At 40.8% G+C, this 21,112-nt stretch overlaps 2 protein-coding genes across 8 annotated transcripts in view; one reads left to right on the forward strand and one right to left on the reverse strand.

Annotated features, from left to right (window-relative positions):
- The window catches only part of LOC138754401 (paired box protein Pax-7), a 214,171-nt gene that overhangs the window by 164,604 nt on the left and 28,455 nt on the right, over positions 1 to 21,112 (reverse strand). For 3 of the 6 annotated variants that reach the window (XM_069918635.1, XM_069918631.1, XM_069918630.1), the window contains exon 2: positions 8,660 to 8,890. The gene's annotated coding sequence lies outside the window, so the exon portion shown is untranslated. Of the gene's footprint in view, positions 1 to 8,659; positions 8,891 to 10,103; positions 10,301 to 18,602; positions 18,776 to 21,112 lie in introns of those variants that run through there. The other 3 variants (XM_069918634.1, XM_069918632.1, XM_069918633.1) reach the window with 2 other exon arrangements.
- Positions 900 to 20,745, forward strand: LOC138754404 (sphingosine-1-phosphate phosphatase 2-like). Of its 2 annotated transcripts, XM_069918637.1 has the most exons (5): positions 900 to 1,196; positions 5,852 to 6,010; positions 10,139 to 10,318; positions 12,979 to 13,068; positions 15,146 to 20,745. In XM_069918637.1, the coding sequence occupies exons 1-5, from the start codon at positions 981 to 983 to the stop codon at positions 15,686 to 15,688; spliced, it is 1,188 nt and encodes a 395-aa protein (XP_069774738.1). In that variant the 5' UTR covers positions 900 to 980; the 3' UTR covers positions 15,689 to 20,745. The 2 variants fall into 2 exon arrangements, with proteins under 2 accessions (XP_069774738.1, XP_069774739.1); XM_069918638.1 differs by lacking the exon at positions 5,852 to 6,010.

The raw sequence follows: 21,112 nt of genomic DNA on the forward strand, positions 1-21,112 counted from the left end.
GGTCTTCTTCGAAGGAGGTTGCTGCCCGCCAAACTGTGAGGCGCCAAGATGCGCGGTTTGAGGCGATATCAGCCCACTGGCGGTGGTCAATGTGGCAGGCACCAAGAGCTTTCTTTAGGCAATCCTTGTACCTTTTCTTTGGTGCACCTCTGTCACGGTGGCCAGTGGAGAGCTCGCCATATAACACGATCTTGGGAAGGCGATGGTCCTCCATTCTGGAGACGTGACCCACCCAACGCAGCTGGATCTTCAGCAGTGTGGACTCGATGCTGTCGACCTCTGCCATCTCGAGTAAGGATATCACATTCTTTGGAATTGCATAGTAAAGATTCATAAAGATTTTACTAGGACTGGAGACTTGAATTTTAAGGAGAGACAGAATATGAAGGTGAGGGGTGACTATTTGGGGTATAGAAAATTGTGAGGGATATGGATAAGGTGAATGGCCGTAGTCTTTTCTCCAGGGTAGTTGACTCCATCATTAGAAGGGATAGATTTGGGTAAGATGGAAAAATTTAATCTGCAGGAGCTGTGATTATAGTAAAAAGACACAGAAATGCTGGAAAAACCCAGCCGGTCTCGCAGCGTCCAGAACCAACTGGCAGAGGCGAGTATAATTATAACTTTCAAAATAAATTAAGACACGTACATGAAAAGTAAAGGCTTAGAGTAAAAGTAAAAAGGCTTAAAGTAAAGGCTTAGGCTCTTTTTCCAGAGCGTAACCTCACAATAATCTGAAATGTGCCTTTAGATTTTTTTTTCCCAGGGTTGGATCTGAAAGTGACCTCCAAGTGTGGACTTTTCAATTCGCAATCGCTGCTACACCCTTGCTGTCATTCACGAGTTGCTGTCGCCACCCTTCCACCGATGGAGTACCAATAGCAAGTGTCAGATAGCTAAACACGTGACTTGTAGGTGAACGGCAGGTTTTGCAGGTGAGCAGCCCTCGGACCCTTGCTGCGTCCTCAGCAGCTGTGGACATGACAGGGCTGCTGAGCAGATTGCGGGGTCCGGAACTGGTGGCTCACTTTCAGAGGTGGTGTGGACTCTATCCGCTTTCAGGAGACAACTCGGCTCAGCGACGCTTCCCTGAAGCTGATAGTAAGTCACCACACTGTCTTTCCGGAGCCCGATCACAGGCACAGTGGAAGGAGCAGGTCAAAACTGAAACCAACGGCGCGCTGATCGGGATTGCGGTGAGTGTAATGTCTCAACGTATTCGACCTAGAATGGACTAAGCGTGAATCAAAGAATCCATAGTTTGCTAAACCTAATTCTAAACCAGTCGTGCCAAACTGTACAGGAGGAGTGGCCTGGCTCAGCCACCCGTTGACAGCTGATCTCATTTATATGTGTGTCAATTGACCTCAGAACCCGGGTTTAAGGCAGGTTCTCGACCAGTGCTGTGGACGGAAGTTGCAATGGCTGCTGTAGCTGAATAGCAGTACGTGCCACAGCTCTTTGAACGCTGGTTCCGCCTTATCATGCACAGGAAATACTTTTCAATGTTGTCTTCCTGGTATTTCTTCTTGTGGTGGGAACCTCCTCGAACACTTCACCAAGGAGACCTGGTTCATATGAGTATCTCACTTGCTGAATATCAGGGAATCCTATGTACTTTCAATAGTTTATTATTTACTGAACAATACACAAGTCAGTTAGCCAGGCCTATTTTCACTCGTGTCAAGGAATAAGAGAAAATTCAGAGGAATTAATAAAATTCCAACACGTTTTGACAGACTAGATACAGGGAGGATAATCTGATTGGTAAAGAGGATCCCATTCAGAGATGAGATGTCCTCATTCAAAAAGTAGTGAACCTGTGGAATTTTCTGCAGAAGGCAGTGAATATATTCAAGAAGAAAGTAGAATTTTTCTTAATGCAAATGGCATTAAGAGAAGAAAGCAGGGAAAGGGTACTGAAGTGAACGATCAGACAGAATGTGTTGAATTGTGGAGTAGGACTGAATGGCCTTTTCTATATCTCTGTAATGTCATTAAATATTGATCAAACACTTAGGAAGCTGTTATTTGGTTCCTTGGGTTTTCATAGGTTGAGTAGCACAATTCTCCTATGTTGATCCATGTCAATTCCTATCTCTTGTTCTTGAAACTCTAAAACCCTTTGGGTGATAATGACAAGGCAAACAATAACAGTAATTCATAAGTGTGTACCCCTCCATAAATCTTTGTCTGCGAAGCCAAGCCAAAGAAAAAGAAACCACAAGTTATGAGGTATGGCTGACAGAGGATTGCACTCATGTTTGGTCATGGATTTTTTCAAAGACTTGGAATCAATGTTGATAATATTAGGGAAAGGCTGTAGTGCCTGGGGTGCAATACTTTGCATTTGACAGAACATTGAGACTCCACCTTACCTTCCCTTGCAGGTCAATGGATAAGACCTAACTGAAGGATACAGAGTTACATAAGAAATGTGAACTGGTGTTTTGACCCCCTCAAGAATATTTTGGCTTTAAATAAGACATTGGTTGAGCTGATCTTTGAATTTAATTTCAATTTCCTGCCTGATTCTAATTTCCATTGCAACCCAAAGCATATCTGTTTTAGTCCAGAACATATTTAATGATTCAGCGTCCATTGTTTGTTATAGAGAATTCTGAAAATTTATAGGTGAGAGCAGTTCCTCCTTATCAGCTGATAATCTGAGATGATGCACCCCTAAATTTAAATCACTGTTACAGAGAAAATATCCTCACATGGTGTACCTTATTAACTTCCTTTCAGAAGGTTGTGTTTCAGAAATCACCTTTCATTCTTTTAAACTCGGAAAATATGAGCCCATTCTGCATAATATTTAAAAAGAAGACAGTTGTCATTCCAGGAATAAAATTTGTGAATCTTCAAGTAGTGCTTCAAGGGCAAATATTTCCTTCCTTAACTGATGCATGTAGTATGCCAGGTATGGTCTCATCAAAGCCCCATGTAATTACAGCAAGACTTCCTTTCCCCAACATTTTGTTTCCCTTCTTTGTTACTTGCTGTTCCTCCATGCAATTCTAGATCTAACTGAACATCAGCATTCAAGTCTTGCATAATTAAAATAACTCTCTCATTTTCTGTGGATCACATCACATTTCTCTGTATTTTTTTTGTCCACTCACTTAAGCTGTTTGAATACTTTTAAAACAACACCTGTGTTCCCACAACTTACTTTGCTACTTTGTCAATGATAAATCCTGTTCCTCCTCCATTTTTCAAACTTCTTCCCCTGCCCCACCTCCCCATAGGCAGAACAAGGACAGACTTCCTTTCATCTTTGCTTTCCAACCCATCAGCCTCCACATCCGACCCATTATCCTTGACACTCCAGCCAAAGTGGAATCCCACCACAAGCCGTGTCTTTTCCCCAACCCCCCCACCTAAACACCTATCTTTGTCTCACTGGGATGAGTCTCTCATCACCACCCACTCTTCCAGTCACTTCACACTTTAATCAAAGTAAGTGTAAAACTGTAAAACTTGTCCCTACATCTTTTTCCCCTCAGTCTATCTGGGGCCACAATCCAATTTTACATGCATATCATCCAACTTAATCTACTGTAATTGGTGTTCTCATTGTGGCCTCCTCTACATCGGTGACACTAAAAGCAATTGCTTAACTCACACATGTCAAACTTTGGCCCACGGGCCAAATTTGGCCCGCGATATAATTATATTTGGCCCGCAAGATCATTTCAAAAATGTATGAGGTAGCCCGCTGGCCGCCGCGCCAGTATAGCGCATTCACAGCTAATACTATAAATCCCAGAATGCATTGGCGTCAGCCCGCTAATCGCCCCCACCTCCTCTGTTTACGTTGCAGGGTCTCACCATGGACTCTGGTTTTGGGGCCTGGCCGGTGTCAGGGGAAGCCAAGGCCGCTTCCCAGCGCCCGGAACCGGAGGCCTCGGGCCTGACCTCGCCAGGACCGTTGCCCACTCCCCCTCCCTGCCGCAGGCTGACCCGCGACTCACGGTGACGGGGCCGCTGATCCGCCGAGATGCAGCCCTGCAGCGAGAGCTGATGCCCCCGCACTGTCGTTGTCCAACCCGATCGCCCGCAAACCCCGCCCTCCCGCACACAGGCCTGAGTAAGTATTATGAACTTTAATCTCAGGATAAAACAATCTTCCAATAGTTTCATGTCACAGTGATAAAACGATCTTCCAATAGTTTCATGTCACAGTGATAAATATATTCCTGGTTAAAAATGGACCTGCACCTGGATACAAGCTCATTAGGCATAAAACTTGAAAAGTGTGTCAATCAAAGGATATCTGTACCAATGGAAAAAGGGCATGGCAAATAACCCTGCTCGAGTTCATGCCCACAATCAGTCACCCATTTGATTGTTTCAGGAATCATGTTATTCTCCCACATTCTCAATAGCCCTCAGATTTTACTATTCGACAGCACACTAGCAACATTTGACAAATCCTCTATAGAGAAATATTATTTATTGAATATTTTATTTCTCATTTGTTAATGCTTCTGGAAAGAGTTTATCCAAAACTATTATTAAACATTTATTTTAATAAGAAAAAGTTTAACATTACATATGTTGAAAGAAGAGAAAACATGCAGGTGTTGTTGAAAATTTTCAATAAATATTTAGTTCGGCCCTCGACTTAGTCCAAGTTTTTAATTTTGGCCCTCTGTGAATTTGAGTTTGACACCCCTGGCTTAACCGAACAGTTGTGCTGTTTGTGGATCTAAGCTCAAGCTTCCAGTAACCAGCCTTTCAATTCCCTTCATCATTCTCACACATATGTGACATTCCTCAGCCTTTTTCGTTGCCAAGGTGAGTCCAAATGTAAACTCAAGGAACAATGTGTATTCCTCCTGGACAGCCAACATCTCTATCTGAATCCACTATTCACATCTCTTTAACTACTCCCATTCTTAATTTTCTCTCGAACTTTGCCTCCTCCCAGTGGACTCCCATTTTCTGTCCAATACCTTATCATCTCCTAGCCCCTCCCCAGCTTCTTCCTCCTTTAGGTTCCCCCTTCCCACTTTAGCCTTAAATAGAGGGTCCTGACCCAAAATGGTGATCAACCATTTCTATCCATGAGTGTTGCCTGACTTGCTGAGAATCCTGTTTGCTCAAGTTTCCACCATCAAGTTTATGTTTCTTTACTTTGCGAGCTATCTTGTTAGCAAGAGATACAGAGCAAAATGGTTGGTTGCTCATTGGCCACAATCACATTGAATGTTGGGAATGATTTGCCTGGCTAAATGGCCTCTGTATATTCCTATGGTCATGGGATAAATATCACATAGGAGAAAGGTTTCAGTAGGTTGGAAATGAGCCAACATGACTCTTCTATTCAAAAGAAAGGGAAAAACTGGAACAACTGGCTCTTTAGCCCAACATTAAGGAATGATTGGCCATTGTTCGACCCTGCAACTTGGCTACTACAATAGCAGCGAGTATTCATGAAATTGCAATTAATTGTGTATCAGGGTCAAGGCAATATTATTTGGGAGGTAAACTAAAATATTGGGACAGCATTTTTCTATATAATATAAAGTTATAGTAGTACCATATTACTATATTGCTGAACTGATTCTGTTCATGGTAATTCCTTCAAGACCATTATCCAGTTACACTGAGTGAGTCTGTTAAGAGACTACAGATATCTTAGCTTAATTCTTGGTGTACTTGAGAGTTCCCTTCTACTTATGACACTAAGTTTGATGGTTAAAAATACATAGCAAGATACCATCCTTCTCATATTATTGATGTACATTGTGTTTTAAAAAGTTCAGCAATCTGTCTCCATCTCAGTTCCTGATGGACTGTTCCTCAAAGCCCGATGACCATATTATGTGTGTGATTCCTCTAGATTCCTCAGAAGAAATACAAGATTGAGAATTATTTCCTCTACTACCTCTTCCTGTTTGCTGCTACATTGGGCCAGGAGGTTTTTTACATCACCTTCCTTCCTTTCTGCTACTGGAATATTGACCCACATGTTGCTCGGAGAGTGATCAATGTTTGGGCAGTGAGTTACTTCTTTCGTATTTTTTTTGTGGGAGGGTAAAAACTTAAAATGACAACAAACAATCGATTCTTCATGGCAATGTGGCCTTCATTTATCTTTCTTCTCCCATTCCATCCGATTCTTTAACAGTTTTATTTTATAATGCAGTGAAGCTCCTTAGGATATTTTGTTATGTGAAAGGTGCAAATAAACATTGACAATTGTATACTGTATCCAGATGGAACTTCATTCCTAATGCGTGCATGTTGTTGACAGTTGCCAATAAAAGGGTTGACCTAAGCTTCACTTACTGGCTGATGTGAGCTCTTCAAACTGGAGAACAAATGTGAAAATGTCCCTAATCTGAATGAATTTCTATTACACAAAATGGAACATTTAACAATTTGGCCCCAAAGGCATCTTTGATTCTCATTAATAATCTCTCAAAACTGGCTGATTTGGTCTTGAAAATTGAATATAATGACAGACCCTGCACAAATGTTTGCATTGAAGAGTTTGTGTTGTGTGAACTGGTTTACCCACACCCAAGGACTCTAATTCAGAGGATGGCCTGTCAATGAGAGCATTAACATGAGAAAGAATGATCTCATCTCAATAATAATTTCATTTCTTAAAAATCGCAGATTTGATTGGTAACAGAAAATTAGTAATTACAAGAGATTGGAATTCTTGAGTTCTTTGTTTGAGGCCTCCACCCATTCCTGATCAAATGGTGCTTTCTGGTTAATTAAGTTCACACTTGCCTTGTCTAATTACAACAAAACAGCCATTTCACCACATAATAAATGATCTGGATCAGAACTAGTTTTCCAAGATATTTTGTGAATGGGTCATGATCACTATCAGTAAATGGAAAAAAATTCCACCCCCAAAGCACATAGAATTTAGATTAAATCAAAGATTCAGATTATAGCCCTTTCACACTTAAAAATGGTTCCAGGAATTAACAGCCAATCAGCCTTTAAAGTGTGAAAGCAAAATTCGATCAATGCCTGTGTTAGATGATGTCATCTCATGTCAGGAATTGATGGCCTTGACCCCTAGCTCAATCCCCAGCATCTGCAGACACTGGTGTTGCAAGGCACTTTTAAGCTGCAGCACCTGGGTAACCCTCCTGGGACCCAGGTGCGATTACTGGGGCAAAGGTTCTTCCGGCATCTTTTAAGCTGCAGGGGTATCAACCCATTAAATCACCAACCCTGTGATTTAAGGGGGATCCCACCCCCGAGATTACGTGGCAAATGTGTCATGCACTCAGGGGAACTACTGGTAAGTCTCTCTCCCCCCCACACCGGCCATCAGTTGCCCTTCCCCAGTCCCCACCCACCATCAATCACCACCCCCCCAGTCAGTCACCCTCCTCCTGTCAGTCGCGACCCCCACCGTCAATCAACACCCACCCCATCAATCACAAGCACTAATGACACAGGTGTAACCAGGTTGGCCATTTTGCTGTTCAAGCCACTGAAGGACTCATCCTGGTTAAGTTTAACTGGGTTTCCTGACAACCTCTGAGGTAGGTCATGGATCCGGTTGGATTTGGCCCGTGCTGACTGTGTCAGACCCTTTCAAGCTGCCACGTGCCTGGTTAACCCCATTATACACAGCAGCTTGAAATGGCCTGCAATCAGGCAAGTGTAGAATGGGTAATTGCATTGTGGAATTGAAATGATCCAAGTTTTTGCAGGAATGTGAAGGAATAAAAGATTAAAATGAAGGTACAAACTTTGCCATGGGAAAGTTGCAGCAGGGAGGAGAGAGAGAGAGGAAATAAATAGCAATGGAGGACAATTTTTAAACAGCGTGGGAAAGTTGGTAACATGAAAGTGCACCATTTATACATTGTGGGAAAGTTAGTAGCTTTTTCCCACGGTCTTTATAAATTGTGCGCAAAAGCGCTACCATCTTTCCCCCGCTGTTTAAAAACTGTCTGCTATTGCTATTTATTGCTAACACTTTCCCATGGTCCCTTATAAAGGTTTATATAGGTTGGCACAACAACAAGGGCCGAAGGACTCATTGTGCTGTACATAAAGCTTAATTATGTTATAATTAGGCATGATTAATTTTGTTTAAATATAAGATCATAATACATTGATCAGGATTTAGGGCAGGTCCATCATCGGTTGATGCGTCATGACATCACTGGAAGAAGGTAGAACAGTCCTAACCCTGGGGATAGCTCCCTGCAAGTGTGAAAGTATTCAGTGTCCCAGTTAGGAGTGGTCAAGTGTGAAAACCAACTCCCCATTCCTATCCCTGGACACTGAACAGCCAATTTAGTAGGATGCAAGTGTAAAAGGGGCTTATTTTTCAAAGCAAAATACAGGTCTTTATTTGATCACTGCATTGATTTCTTGTACTTTATGATTTTTAATAAAGGCCACTAACTTATGAAAGGCCATTGACTAGAGACATCAACTGTTTCTCTTTCTTGAGATGCTAATTTGTTGAAAATTTTCAACTATTCTTATTATAAAAATTGTTTTGCATGGCATAAGTCATTATTTGTTGAATATCTAAAAGTCAGACGATTAAAAGAAATAAAGGATGTACTAATAGTCTGCTCAAATCATCAAATCACAAGCCCTAAGAACAGTGCAAGACTAATCCTGAGTCTTCACCATTAATTTCTTGATTGACCTTTACCTTAACTTTGAGCGTAGCAGTTAGCACAACACTGTTACAGCACCGATGGCCTGGGTTCGAATCTGTAGCTGCCTTTAAAGAGTTTGTATGTTCTCCCCATAACTGCATGGCTTTCCTCCAGATGCTCAGATTTTCTTCCATGATCCAAAGACGTATGGGCTTAGTAGGTTAATTGGTTATATCTGTGTATTTGGGTGGCGTTGAATCAGGGCCTGTAGCTGTGGTGTATTTCTAAAAATAAAATACAGAAATAAAATTTACCTTGATGTTTATGAATGTTTGCACTATGATGTTCTGCAAAACACTGAATTTCATGACTTGTTCGTGACAATAAATTTTGATTCTGATTTGATTTTGTATCCCTTAACATTTTGTTAAAACAATGTACCAATCTCAAATGACTGCAAATGAAAAATAATAGAAATACTCAGATAAGTCAGCATTTATTAATCATGGTATTGAAATTTTCCACCAATGTTTATTCTCAATAATTAATTTAGAGCAGACAGTAGCGATAGGTAAACTGGAGAGAAATGGAAGCATTGCAAAGGGAGGTACCAGGAGGCTGATCAAAAGATGTCAAAATTAGAGAAAGACTGGAGCTATTCAGGTGCCTGTTCAGGGGAACTCAAAAATTAATTACAGCGCATTAAGTTGCCTGATTTCATGATCTTTTATAAGTTGAAATTTATAAACTCGTGCATAAAACTTTAAAGTAGAGTAAATGAAGCCCAAACAAAATGAGCAATTAGAGTTAACCCAGAAAAATAACTCTGTTTCAATGCAGGAATTTGTTAGATTCAGAACCCTCAAACCCCAGAGTGTAATGTAGCTACTGTATTTTACTGGTTAACTAGAAAATAGAGTTGTGACTACCCATGCCTTTAATAGAATATATTAATGAAATAATACCAGGTCATGAGATAATTACGGAAGGGAAACCTCAATCTACGAATCTCAACACCTATATTACATCCAGATCTCTAAGCACTACTATGGTATCTGGTTGTTTCCTGGGCTTTGACTACAAACTCTGGTGAAATAAATTCCTGAACATTTTCTTCCCAGGATTACTAGTTCCATCAATATTAAGAGGGATTTTTTTTTTCTTTCGGACACATTGCAGTGGAGCCACAGGAAGAATTGGATTGGGGTGTTGGTCAGTTCAGAAGGGAGAGGAAAAGGAAAAGGTGATCCAGAGCATCACCATCATTAGTTAAAATGAACTCAAAAGGCAGATGAGCAAGTGCAAAATAAACAAAAGCATGGAGTGATAGCAAGACTTTGACAGTAATTTTCATTAGGAGAGACATGGGGTCCAGAAAGGTTAAGCCTTTCTTCAGGAGGGGTAGGTTCAAGACACAGTTTATGCTGGGCCTTGATATCTGGGGAGTGCATATGGTCAAGATTGAATGCTGCTGACTTAAGGTTAGGTGGAGCTTACATTGGATTAATGTCTCTCTGTTTGCCTTTCTCCAGGTTGTGATGTACATTGGACAGGCTTCCAAAGATGTCTTAAGATGGCCAAGACCACCGTCACCTCCAGTAGTCAAGCTTGAAGTGCGGGTGGATGCAGAATATGGTATGCCTTCCACTCATGCCATGGCGGCCTCGGCTATCCCCTTCACCTTCCTCCTGGCCACCATGAACAGATACAAGGTGAGACATAATTACTTTTCACCCTGCTCTTTGAGTGTTGGGATGATTTTCATGTTCATCTTTGTTCTATTTAAATTTCCAGTTCTCACAACATGAATTAGTTATTCTATTAAAGAATTGCAAAATGGTAAACAGCAAATCTGTGGCTCCTTATACCTGCCTGATTTTCTTAATTCTGATTTGCCACACCAGTGTCCAAGATGGATTTCATTCCGTTTACTTGTTGACTCTTCAGTCCTGATTAGTTCAACAAACACTGTCCTGCCTGGCAAACCATCTTGTATCTCCATTAACATCATAACTTGCAGCTGAAAAAGCACTGAGAAAGTGCAGAAGAAATAAATTTAGAATGATTCTTGGAGTAAGGGACTTTTAATATGGGGAGAAACTTGGATTATCCTTGCAACGCAGGAGTGTATGTGAGGGGATCAGCCAGAGGGATTTAAAATCATTTGGGATCTAGGCAGTCTCAAGAGAAATAAATAATTTTCATTTGCAGAAGGGTCAGGAACCAGAGAATATGGAAAGAAAGTGACTGACAAAGAAGCAAAGGGGGAATGTGAAGACCTCTTTCATACTCTGAGTGGTTTCAATTTGTAATGAAGCAATAGAAAGTGGAAATTGACAATAATATTTGAAGGGTCTGGGCATGTACTTGTGGAGCTGTGGGGAGGGGTCAGTAGTTGTGAATAAGTTGGTTTGCTTCAGCAGAGAGCTGTTTTGGACTTGATAGACTGAATGGCCTCATGCCTTATGTAAATTATGTGATTTATGTAAAGTGATGGTGTGTGGGCACGTTCTACATGGTGGCATGAGTCAGGCTAATTTGGAAGCTTCAGGATTTAATGAGCATTTCCAAGGCAAGGCAGTCTCAGCTTCAGAAGCAGGTTTTCATCAGGGCTGACCTACATGTTCCTGGATAAGAGAAAGGGAAACTGAGGAGTAGCAAATGATTGAGACCTGTGTTTTAAGGTCCAAGACTCCTTGGAAACTGGTTCAAGCCACAGTGTAGAAACCAGATCTCTCTCAGAGGGAATTCGCGAAAAATGAACTGTCTTCCTCTCACACACACTCCTCACACATCAAGCACCCTCCCTCCCAAATTCTCCTTGTTCACAAACATTCACAAGGAGCATGGTATGGAGAATCAGAGGCTCTATCAGCTTGCACTGACTCAAGCACCAGAATAGAAAAATCTAAACAAGGAAGAACATATTTTAAAAACATGATAACTGGAACCAGGTGTTTCCTGATCAGAGCTGCCAAGAAGCCATTAAAATAACTGTCAAGGTAATCTCCAAGCTCAATAAAATCCAATTATTGTGAAAGCGACTATCTGGTTAATCAGTTACTACTGAGGGTCAGAAAAGGAGTCTCAGCCTTCATATTTACTAAACTTAGAAGCCAGAGTTACTCTTTGGGTTTTCTCCATGAGAAACCAGGTCAGGCAGAAAAAGGGCTAACAAAACAATCAACCTGTGTATCCACAGTACAAATTAATTCTGTTCTCCATGTGATATTGGTTTCATTGGAAACCTCTTTCCTGCCTGGGATGCATACATTGTTATAATTCACTGCTGAACAAGTCGGGCCAACTTGTGCATAAACAATAATGTGATAAATAACCAGATCCTCTTTTTTAATGATGTTCAGGGATAAACAGTGACAGGAACAACTCCCTACTTTTATGTTCCATTCGTCTGAAAGTCAGTAGCTCCATCAGAATAGCCCTTTTACAGCAGCTCTGGAAAAGTTAAGCTAGATTTTATAGATATATTTTTAAAAACAAATATTGCGACTTGTGAATGAATGTTATCCATGAGCATCATGTTTATACCAAATTAAAGATTTGGTAGAAACTTGCATGTTTTCATTGCATTTGTGACTGCCAAGACTGATACACTCAATAATTGTAAAGTGATGCGATTCTTGTGTGGCCCTTGGAGATAAGGAAATTCCAAGCACCAAGTCAGCAGCTTGAACCACAAATCATCAGAGTAGTTTGGGTTTTATTTCAAACTCCACTTCAGCTATGGTTTCCTGGGTTAAAGTTCATTGGACCCTAGTCTCAGTCTGCCTGTTCCATGAGATTGCCTGGGGTTTTATTGGAAATGTTTAAGTCAGTCTCACTGCAGTACACTCTCTTGTTCAAAGGTCACGGGCACAGATCGTTGCAAAGAACTGTGTGGTTAGCTTATTAAATGTATTTGATAGCCTTGGGGCATTGCAAAGCAGAAAGTTGTGAGATGTTTATTTCACACAAGAAGATGCAAGGAGTAGGATTAAGCTGTGACATTGACTGGGGACCGTGGGAGTCATACTGCACAGCAGAACCAGAACACATACAGCTGAATATATTTTTAAGATCAATCCCAGGGTGTGTAATGAAATGTTGGTTCATGGTTTTGGATGTCAAAGATTATATTTATAGTTATCCCAAGCAACACGGTCTCATCATATTTACTTAAATCCAGATTGTATACTGAACTCACCTACATTAGCATTCACCTGAGAGGAAAATAAAATTCAATAGACATTAACTACGCTCTGAATCAAATAAGTGTGGTGCCTGCCCTTGGATTCTTTGATTGGGCAGTGCAAAGAGAACTTCACACTGTATCTAAACCATTAAGTAACTCTTGTGTCTCTCTCTTTTTCAGTACCCCTTTGAGCTGGGATTGCTGTTTGCTGTAACCATTTGTACTTTGGTTTCTCTCAGCCGTATTTACACAGGAATGCATACAGTTTTGGTAAGATGACCACACAGATTTGGCATAAAAGATTCTGTAGACGAGGGTTTGGTTTATGATGTACTTTCTTCAACATATTTAAAAAGGAAAGCAATTTTCCAAAATGTTAACAAAAAAATTGCATATATGAGGGCTTACATGAAGTAATGTTCTGGGTCACAGAACTTTCAGCACTGGCCCAAGGAATAATCACAACAAATTATTGACAAACTTAACAAATCCCTTGTTCTGAAATTGTTATTATTTTTTGCATTAACTCCCATCTCCTAGATCAATTCAATTCAAGTTTATTGTCTAGTGTACTGAGGTACAGTGAAAAGATTTGTTTAGTGCGTTATCCAGCAAGTCAACATATGCACAAATACAACAAGTAAAACAGTGTACAGTTACAAGGAGAGATCAATTAAAACACAGCAAGGGCAACATTATTTTACAAATGTGAGACTCATCACGAGTCTGTCAGCAGCAGATAAGAAATTGTCCTTGAATCTGGTAGTGTGAGATTGCACACTTGTGAACCCGACAGAAAGGGGAAGAAGAAAATGCAGCCCAGCTTTAATATGTTTGCTGCTCTTCTATAGCAGCAGCAAATGTCGATGGAGGGGAGGTAGATTTGTGTGATGGTCTGAGCTGTGTTAACCTCTCCTCTCCTAGTCTCACCTATTCACCTTCCCACTTTATTCCTGTCCCACTCATACACCTCCCTTTATATCTCACAATCCCCATTTACTCACATAGAAACCATATCTCTCACTCAGACCTTTCCACTATAGTGTCAATCCCACCTTTTTACCTACTTATTCTATCCCTCAACCCTCTCCCCACCCCGCTTAACCCATCAGTCTAAAATTTCTCCATGATAACCCTGTAACCACAGGAATCAAACCAAAAACATTGGCCACAAGGACAAATCACACTGCAATAAAATTATTTTTAATAATTGGTTAATTTGTGATGGCACTTTCTTATAAAATCTGTCAAATGGGAACCTGCCACCTTTGCTCAGTCTGGCCAGCCCATGACACAAGAGGCACAATTTAAGTTTAATTTTGAATGTCCTCAGGGCATCAGAATTGAGAACAAATGTCACATTACCAGCATTACATTAATTCCCAAAGGGTTTAGTTAGAACCATCTATCCACAGAAGATTACAGCACAGAAACAGGCCCTTCACCCCTTCTAGTCTGTGCTGAACTATTAGTATGCTTAGTCCCATTGTGTTTTAAATTCTCAATTCTGGGAAAAAAAAACTTTTTTGGGTTTCTAACATTGTATCTTCTCGCCAGCCTGAGGGGCTGCAGTGCACTGAGAACACCAGACTGTTCACCCTAGCCAGTATTTCAGTCACCCTCAGGTTTGTTGACTTACTTCAGTAAATAATGACAAACAATGCCTATCCCTAAGAATTTATTACTGCTGGGTGTTTAACAACTAAAAGCAGCAATGCTATAAAAGCTCTTTTCACTATAAACTTCTGTTGTCATCTCAATCCAAGAACACTTGCTTCTTTAGCTGGAGGATGAAATATAAAATAGAAGACTGTATCTTTGTTGCAAGTCTGGTTTGTTAGTGAATGGTTTGGCATTGTAGGCTTTACACTAGAACGACTTCCATCCTAGAGAATGTATGCCTGTTGTAACATGCTGTGTGTGATTCCTGTTGCAGTCTAATAGTGTTACTTGGAAACCATTCATTAAATACTTTCAGGAGCTTAAAGGATTTTTAAAAAAGAAATATTGAAGAATGAGAACCAGGAGAAACTCAGTGGCTCAGCATTGATGGAGAGAACAGTTTCGGGTCTGTCCCTTTTATCGAGATTAAAGTAGGAAGTGGTGATATCAAGTTGTTGAAAAAGCTGGGGACGAGTTAAAGATTATAGGGTATTGAAATAGGGAAGAACATCCATTCAGCATTGCTCTCAAATAACTTCTGCATAGAATCTTAACACTTCAGTATTTCTTTGTTTTGTTTAATTTTCATCATATGATGTTTGAGTTCCTCACACTGAAAGTGACTGGGTCTGGAATGTCATCTTGCTGAGAAATTTATATCAATATGAACCTTTCTTTTCCTCAGGATGTACTCTGTGGAATTGCAATCACTGCTCTGCTGGTAACCGTCTCCTACCCTTTCTGGGATGCCATTGAGAATTTTCAGATGAAGAATCGCTTTGCTCCTCTATTAGCATTGACACTGTCCTTCCTTTTATCTATAAATTACCCTGAGCTGGACCACTGGAGCACAGCGAGGGGTGACACCACTAATATAGTCAGTGCAGGTGGCGGAGCTGCTATAGCCACTTGGATTAATTATCAGTGGGATCTCCTCCCAGAACCTTTGTCAGCTCCACCCTATGAGATACCTTTGCTGTCACCTGAACTCATTGGCAGGATGGGTGCCCGATTTACCATTGGTATCGTTATTGTATTTTTCGCACGACAGGCTATAAAATCCATGGCCTTGGCTTTCGTCTGCAAATTGGCTGGAGTCTCCCCTGGTGACCAGCAGGCTCGGAAGCTCCTGTGGGTGGAAGTCCCCTACAAGTATATAACATATAGTTGCCTTGGAGTTGTTGGACTTGCACTGTGCCCAGCAGTGCATAGATATTTATCCCTTTGATCATGCCACTTATAAACACTGCTGGATGCTAGGAAGCTGTTAAAGCTACTGGTAAATGTTGTACTGAAGGCTGTGCCAATCAGTTATTTGGATTATGGATTCAGCCTGGATTTAGTCAGAGATATGGGAGATGGCAGGTCAATGTTCTGCAGTGAAGTCCCTCAATCGACTGAGCTACAAAATCTCTGGCAGGGAATGAACATTCCTCTCTTGTTATTACCCAACTGTTTGCAAGTGTGCTTGTATTTTGGATCTTTGTTTTGTACTGTCTATCAGCAAAGAGTCAGGATGAAGTATAGGAACAATTTGCTTAACTCCATGTCTCTCAGCTCTTTTAAAATAATTTGTTTTTACTCAAGTCAAGTTTGGATCAGTTATTTGCTTCACATCTGGATTTCTTGCAGCATTTGCTTTAAACATTATCAGTGGAGGTTCCATCACACACCTCATCTTTGCTGATATTCCTCTGGCATCTGCTCTCCTTTTTATTTAATGGCCTCTGTGTTGATTGGGGCTGACGAGCTGGTGACTTTTATGCAGTAACTCGTCTCCAGTGCACATCTAGCCTGAGGTTGGGTCACGACTACTCTTCAACGAGTTGGGAGGTTGCCCTGGCCTTCCTCACTACAGCTTCTTATGGCCTAGTTCAAGGCAATTATCAAAATGCAACATTGTAAAAAAGCATTATCATTTTCATAATTCCAATCCATCTGCTGACGAACCCATCCAATAGGGTCTGAATTTGGCGTACCAGTCCCATAAACCTCCACTAACGCAGCAAACAAATCTTCAGAGATTTCTGGGGTGCTCATACTGTGAACAGGTCCTTCATGGCTGTGTATGTAGGATACCACAGATTTTGTAGGTTGTTGATTATATTCACTTGTTTCTGTTGAGTGGAACTCAACTGAGCTGGGAACTTCTGGCATAGAAAGTCCTTGCACCTAAAAACTCATAGCCCTGTTCCCCAATCCCTGCACCAACTCCAAACTCACTTCCCACTTTGATGTCTTTGATATTAACTGGGTTGGAGGATGTTCCAGATTTTCCAAGAGCAACAAAAACACCTGAATTTGGTCTGTTGCCATTGAATCTGTTCTGTACTGAGGGGAAGTTTGGCAGGGGTGCGGTGCCTTCGAGTCCACACAGAATTTCAATAAAGAGGCCAACATGAACCTTCTCAGGTCAAATAAAAAAGAAATGTTAGAAATACACAGCTGGTTAGGATCTTTCAACTGACAGAAACCATGATGAAAGGTGCTTGCTTGGAGGAGTTTGAGGTCATAAGGCAGGCTTAGTGATGAAACCTTGCAACCAAACACCAAGAAAACACTAAAGTGTTCAACTGTTTTGCAGTTACTTTGCACAATTGAGTAAAGAAGGATGAAGATTACCAGCCATATCCACTCTATCTATGCACGTACCATGATGTTACCACTTCCTTTAACAATCACTACTTTCGCCTAGTATGGATATGATTACAGGAACACGCCATGAAACAAATTCCTGTTCTGCTTTGCAGATTCAGTAACGGAAATGCCGCTATTCATTCCACAGCCAGTTTAATACTGAGGTCCCTATATTGTATTACAATAGTTTGATGATGTTCTTCATGCAGTAAATTTTAAATAAAAGGTCATTCCAATATAGAATTTGAACCACCTATTAACCTCTATTGCTCGTCCAATTTCCTTCAAACTTAACTCTGTTCAGTCCCACTTGTATGGAATCCTAATGGATGAAAAATATACCTTCTCCATCACATTTATTGAATGGATTTCCAATTAATTAACCTCTTCCTATTTCAAGCCTTTTGTTTAAAATTCCATTGAATTCACTTCTCCCCATTCACATCAGAATCAGAATTTACTGTAATGAACAAGTCATGAAATTCGGTGTTTTGCGGCAGCATCAGAGTGCAAACAAAAACGTTATAACCATCTTACGACACTACAATATAAAAACACAATTATAGTGCACAAAAAGTAAGGCAGTGTCTTTGGTTCATTGATTATTGAGGAATCTGATGGCTGCGGGGAAGAAGCTATCCTTGTGCCGCTGAGTGCTCATCTTTAGACTCCTGTACCTTTACCCCTTGGTAGTAGTGTGAAGATGGCATGGCCTGGGTGATGGGGTATTTGAGGATAGAATCTGCTTTTTTAAGACATTGCCTCATGTAGATGTCCTCGTTGGAGGTTAGCCTGTGATATCTCAGGCCAAGTTAACAACCCTTTGGAATTTATTCTGGTCCTGAGAATTGGTGCCTCCGTACCAGGCAATGATGCAAGTAGACAGAATGCTCTCCACGGTGCACCTGTAGAAGTTTTCAAGAATCTTCTGTGACATACTGAATCTCCTCAGACACTTCACAAAGTATAGCCACTGGGGAGCCTTCTTGTGATTGGGTCAATGTTGGGGCTCCAGGACAGATCTGTCCTTCAGGATGTTAACACCCAGGTATTTGAAGATATTTTGTTTGACATACCAATAGGCTAAATGCATTAATTTTAGACTAATTGTATGAAATTTCTTCCCTTATTACTTCCCAAATGATTGGAAGTTTTTAAATATTGAACCCGAAGACTGGATTTATTGGGGTTTTCTTTGATTGGTTAAATTACAGTTCACATGAATGTAGTTGATTTTGGCGATTTTTACTGTATGTTATTTTGTTGCTGCTGAATCAGCAAATCTATACAAAATGTAAAAGATGTATAATTTGTGTGCATTTAACTTTTAGAGGTTGCATAAATGAACCATGTCATTATCCTATTGTACCTTTGGTCTGAGTGCATTTGGCGTTCCCTGTGGGTTCCTTAATGGAGAATGATTACATCTGATATGTTGGGCAAAATGAGGGGGGGGGGGGAGGAGGAAATAATGGTTTCCTGAAATTCTGAACTAGGACACTCACCCATCTCCCAGAATGCATATGAAGTGGATCCTCTCATGAGCCACAGTGCAGTATCACATCTAATCCAGGAGAATGCGACTGAGCCTGCAAACCTCTCCACTGTGGTTCCAGGCCATTAATGGCAGTGAGTTGGGGAATCCTTGTTGAAAGCAGGTTGTCAGTGGGATGGTTCCCTTAATACACGGGTACATCAGTGTTGGCATTCTCGAATCAAACATTTGCACTAATTAGAACAGTAATCCTGCCTCCGCATTGTTCTTTTGAACTTTTAGGGAAAGGCATGTTTATATTAAGCCACCCACTAGATGGAGATGTTTGAATCACACTCAGTGGAATAGTGGACAGATGACTGTAATGGAATCCAGTAGGGATCAATGGGATTATGTTAGCATGGTTTAGTGAGACGGGAGCAACATTCCCCCTGAGCAAGCCCTTCTTCACCAGAGATTGGTTCTAAGTGAACCAGTCATCAGGTAAATACAACAGTGCAGAGATTCCAAGCAATTATTCACACAAATACAAAATCATATTGAAGGAAGTATTGGTCAGAAGCTAGTTTTGCAGCCAGATACAATTATGGGTGCGGAATACTTAAATGAAAGCAGGTACAAGCCAATGATGGGATATCATTGTTATCTTATCTCTTGAAGACTGAGCTATTAACCACACTCCTTAATACCATAGGGAATTGAGCACTGACACATACACTGGAGATATGCCACCGAGTCGAACAATAGCAGGTTAAGACAGGAGACAAAGACATGTTCAGTTTCGAAAAATAATTTTACAATATGGTTCCTACTTTCTTTCAACCATTGTGCTCTTTCAGTTGAGATGAGCTATAGATGTGGTGCCAATGGAATTTACTCCATTCTTGGCACTTACTCAAACACTTGAGAACCAGAGGTTGGTCATAGAAGATAGTTCTTCTATTATATCATAAGCATATTTCTTATGCAAATTATTTTAACAGACTTGCGAACTTCAAAACATCCTGAAGCTTGATGGGAGAATATCAACATTTTATGCATGAACTGTACAAATTTTAAAGTTGTCCGTGTGATTATTTAGCATTGTGTGTGCAGGATGTTTAACATGTGTAGACGATGACAATTATTGTGCAACACTCATTTCTTAGGTTGCTTCTGGAAGGGAGGGGGTCACACTTATTTGATTAATAAATATTGAGGGTCAATTTGCAGAGGGAAAATTTTTCACAATACTGATTCATGGTACCTGCACTGGGGATCTGCATCAGTATGCACTGATTTTAAGCAAGGCAGCAATGTTCTGCAGAGTTTAGAAGGATGTCCAAGCTATAAATGCTACTTTGAGCAAGTTGCACGAACATGTTTTCAGCTATTATCTCCTTGATGCGGGTGCTTCATGATCCACTGAGCATGTTGAAAAAGTGTAGGGAAGAGCCGCTGGTAAGATAGGTATAAGAGTATACTGAAGAATGGCTCATACCTGCAGACCCTATTTATCAAGGATATTAAAGGATCTGCAGTCCTACCTCCAAATCCTGAAGAGGGGCATAATATCCAATGACTAGGTTTTACAAAGTCAATGGTGATAGAGATCTGAATCTAGAGCCAATTCCAGACTAAGCCACTATAGTAGGTGAGGGTTAAAATTATCTACAGTTAGTGTGATTTGTTCTCTTCTAATCTCTGCACTGCTTGTATCTGAAGGCTTTCACTAAAGCTACTGATTATTATCAAGTAACTGCAATAAAGATGAGATGCCACACTTTCCTTCAGTGACCTTGTGAGAACATAGCCAAATAAGGATTGCTAACTGTGAAATGGGATGTTGCCTGCTCCTCACTGAGCTGCAGGAATTACCAAGATTGACATTGCTGATGGGCAGAGGGGGAAAATGCAGAGCTATCAATTTTTTTTCTGTCCCAGCTTCTTGGCTGAAGTGTGAGATCCCATGCCATATTGAATCAGGGATGTTCCCCCAATATCTTGGCCAAGACTTATCTCACAACCCACATCACAAAAAAAATAAACTTGACATTAAACCTGACATTGCTCCCTCGAGTGTGTTTTTGAAAAGTTCTTTGTGTGTTCTGAAGAGCTTTGGGATGCCCTAAGATTGCAAAAGATGTCAAAATAAATAAATGATTTTTATTCTACCTCCAATCAGAATTCTTTACAAAAAAAATTACTGCATATACTTGTGTAATTGTTGAATATTTTTTGGACCACTTTTTCAGCCAAAAAAAGGGGAGGGAGTGTTGACTTTACACATGTCAAATGTTTGACCCATGCAGTTCAATGTGCAGGACCTCGGTTGGCTGGGACCAAATGTTAAATCTGAGGTTGGGGCATTGGTAGTTCAGATGGACCAGGGGTCAGGGGGAGGATCCATGACCGGGAGCTCAGATGGGGCATCGGGAGCTTGGATGGGCAGGCAGTTGGGGTATTGGGAACTCCGGTGGGCGAGCAGCCAGGGTGTAGGAAGGTTTGTTCATTTTGGAGAGTTTGAAACTGGTCAGACAT

This window comes from Narcine bancroftii, chromosome 2 (genome assembly GCF_036971445.1).
Source record: "Narcine bancroftii isolate sNarBan1 chromosome 2, sNarBan1.hap1, whole genome shotgun sequence".
Taxonomy (NCBI): domain Eukaryota; kingdom Metazoa; phylum Chordata; class Chondrichthyes; order Torpediniformes; family Narcinidae; genus Narcine; species Narcine bancroftii.

What these genes read in the sequence shown, in the direction of transcription:
- LOC138754404 (XM_069918637.1), top strand. Translation starts at nt 981, where the DNA reads ATGACAGGGCTGCTGAGCAGATTGCGGGGTCCGGAACTGGTGGCTCAC. An exon ending in GAGTGATCAATGTTTGGGCA is followed by an intron (nt 6,011 to 10,138) that starts GTGAGTTACTTC and finishes GCCTTTCTCCAG; the next exon opens with GTTGTGATGTACATTGGACA. An exon ending in CAGGAATGCATACAGTTTTG is followed by an intron (nt 13,069 to 15,145) that starts GTAAGATGACCA and finishes TCTTTTCCTCAG; the next exon opens with GATGTACTCTGTGGAATTGC.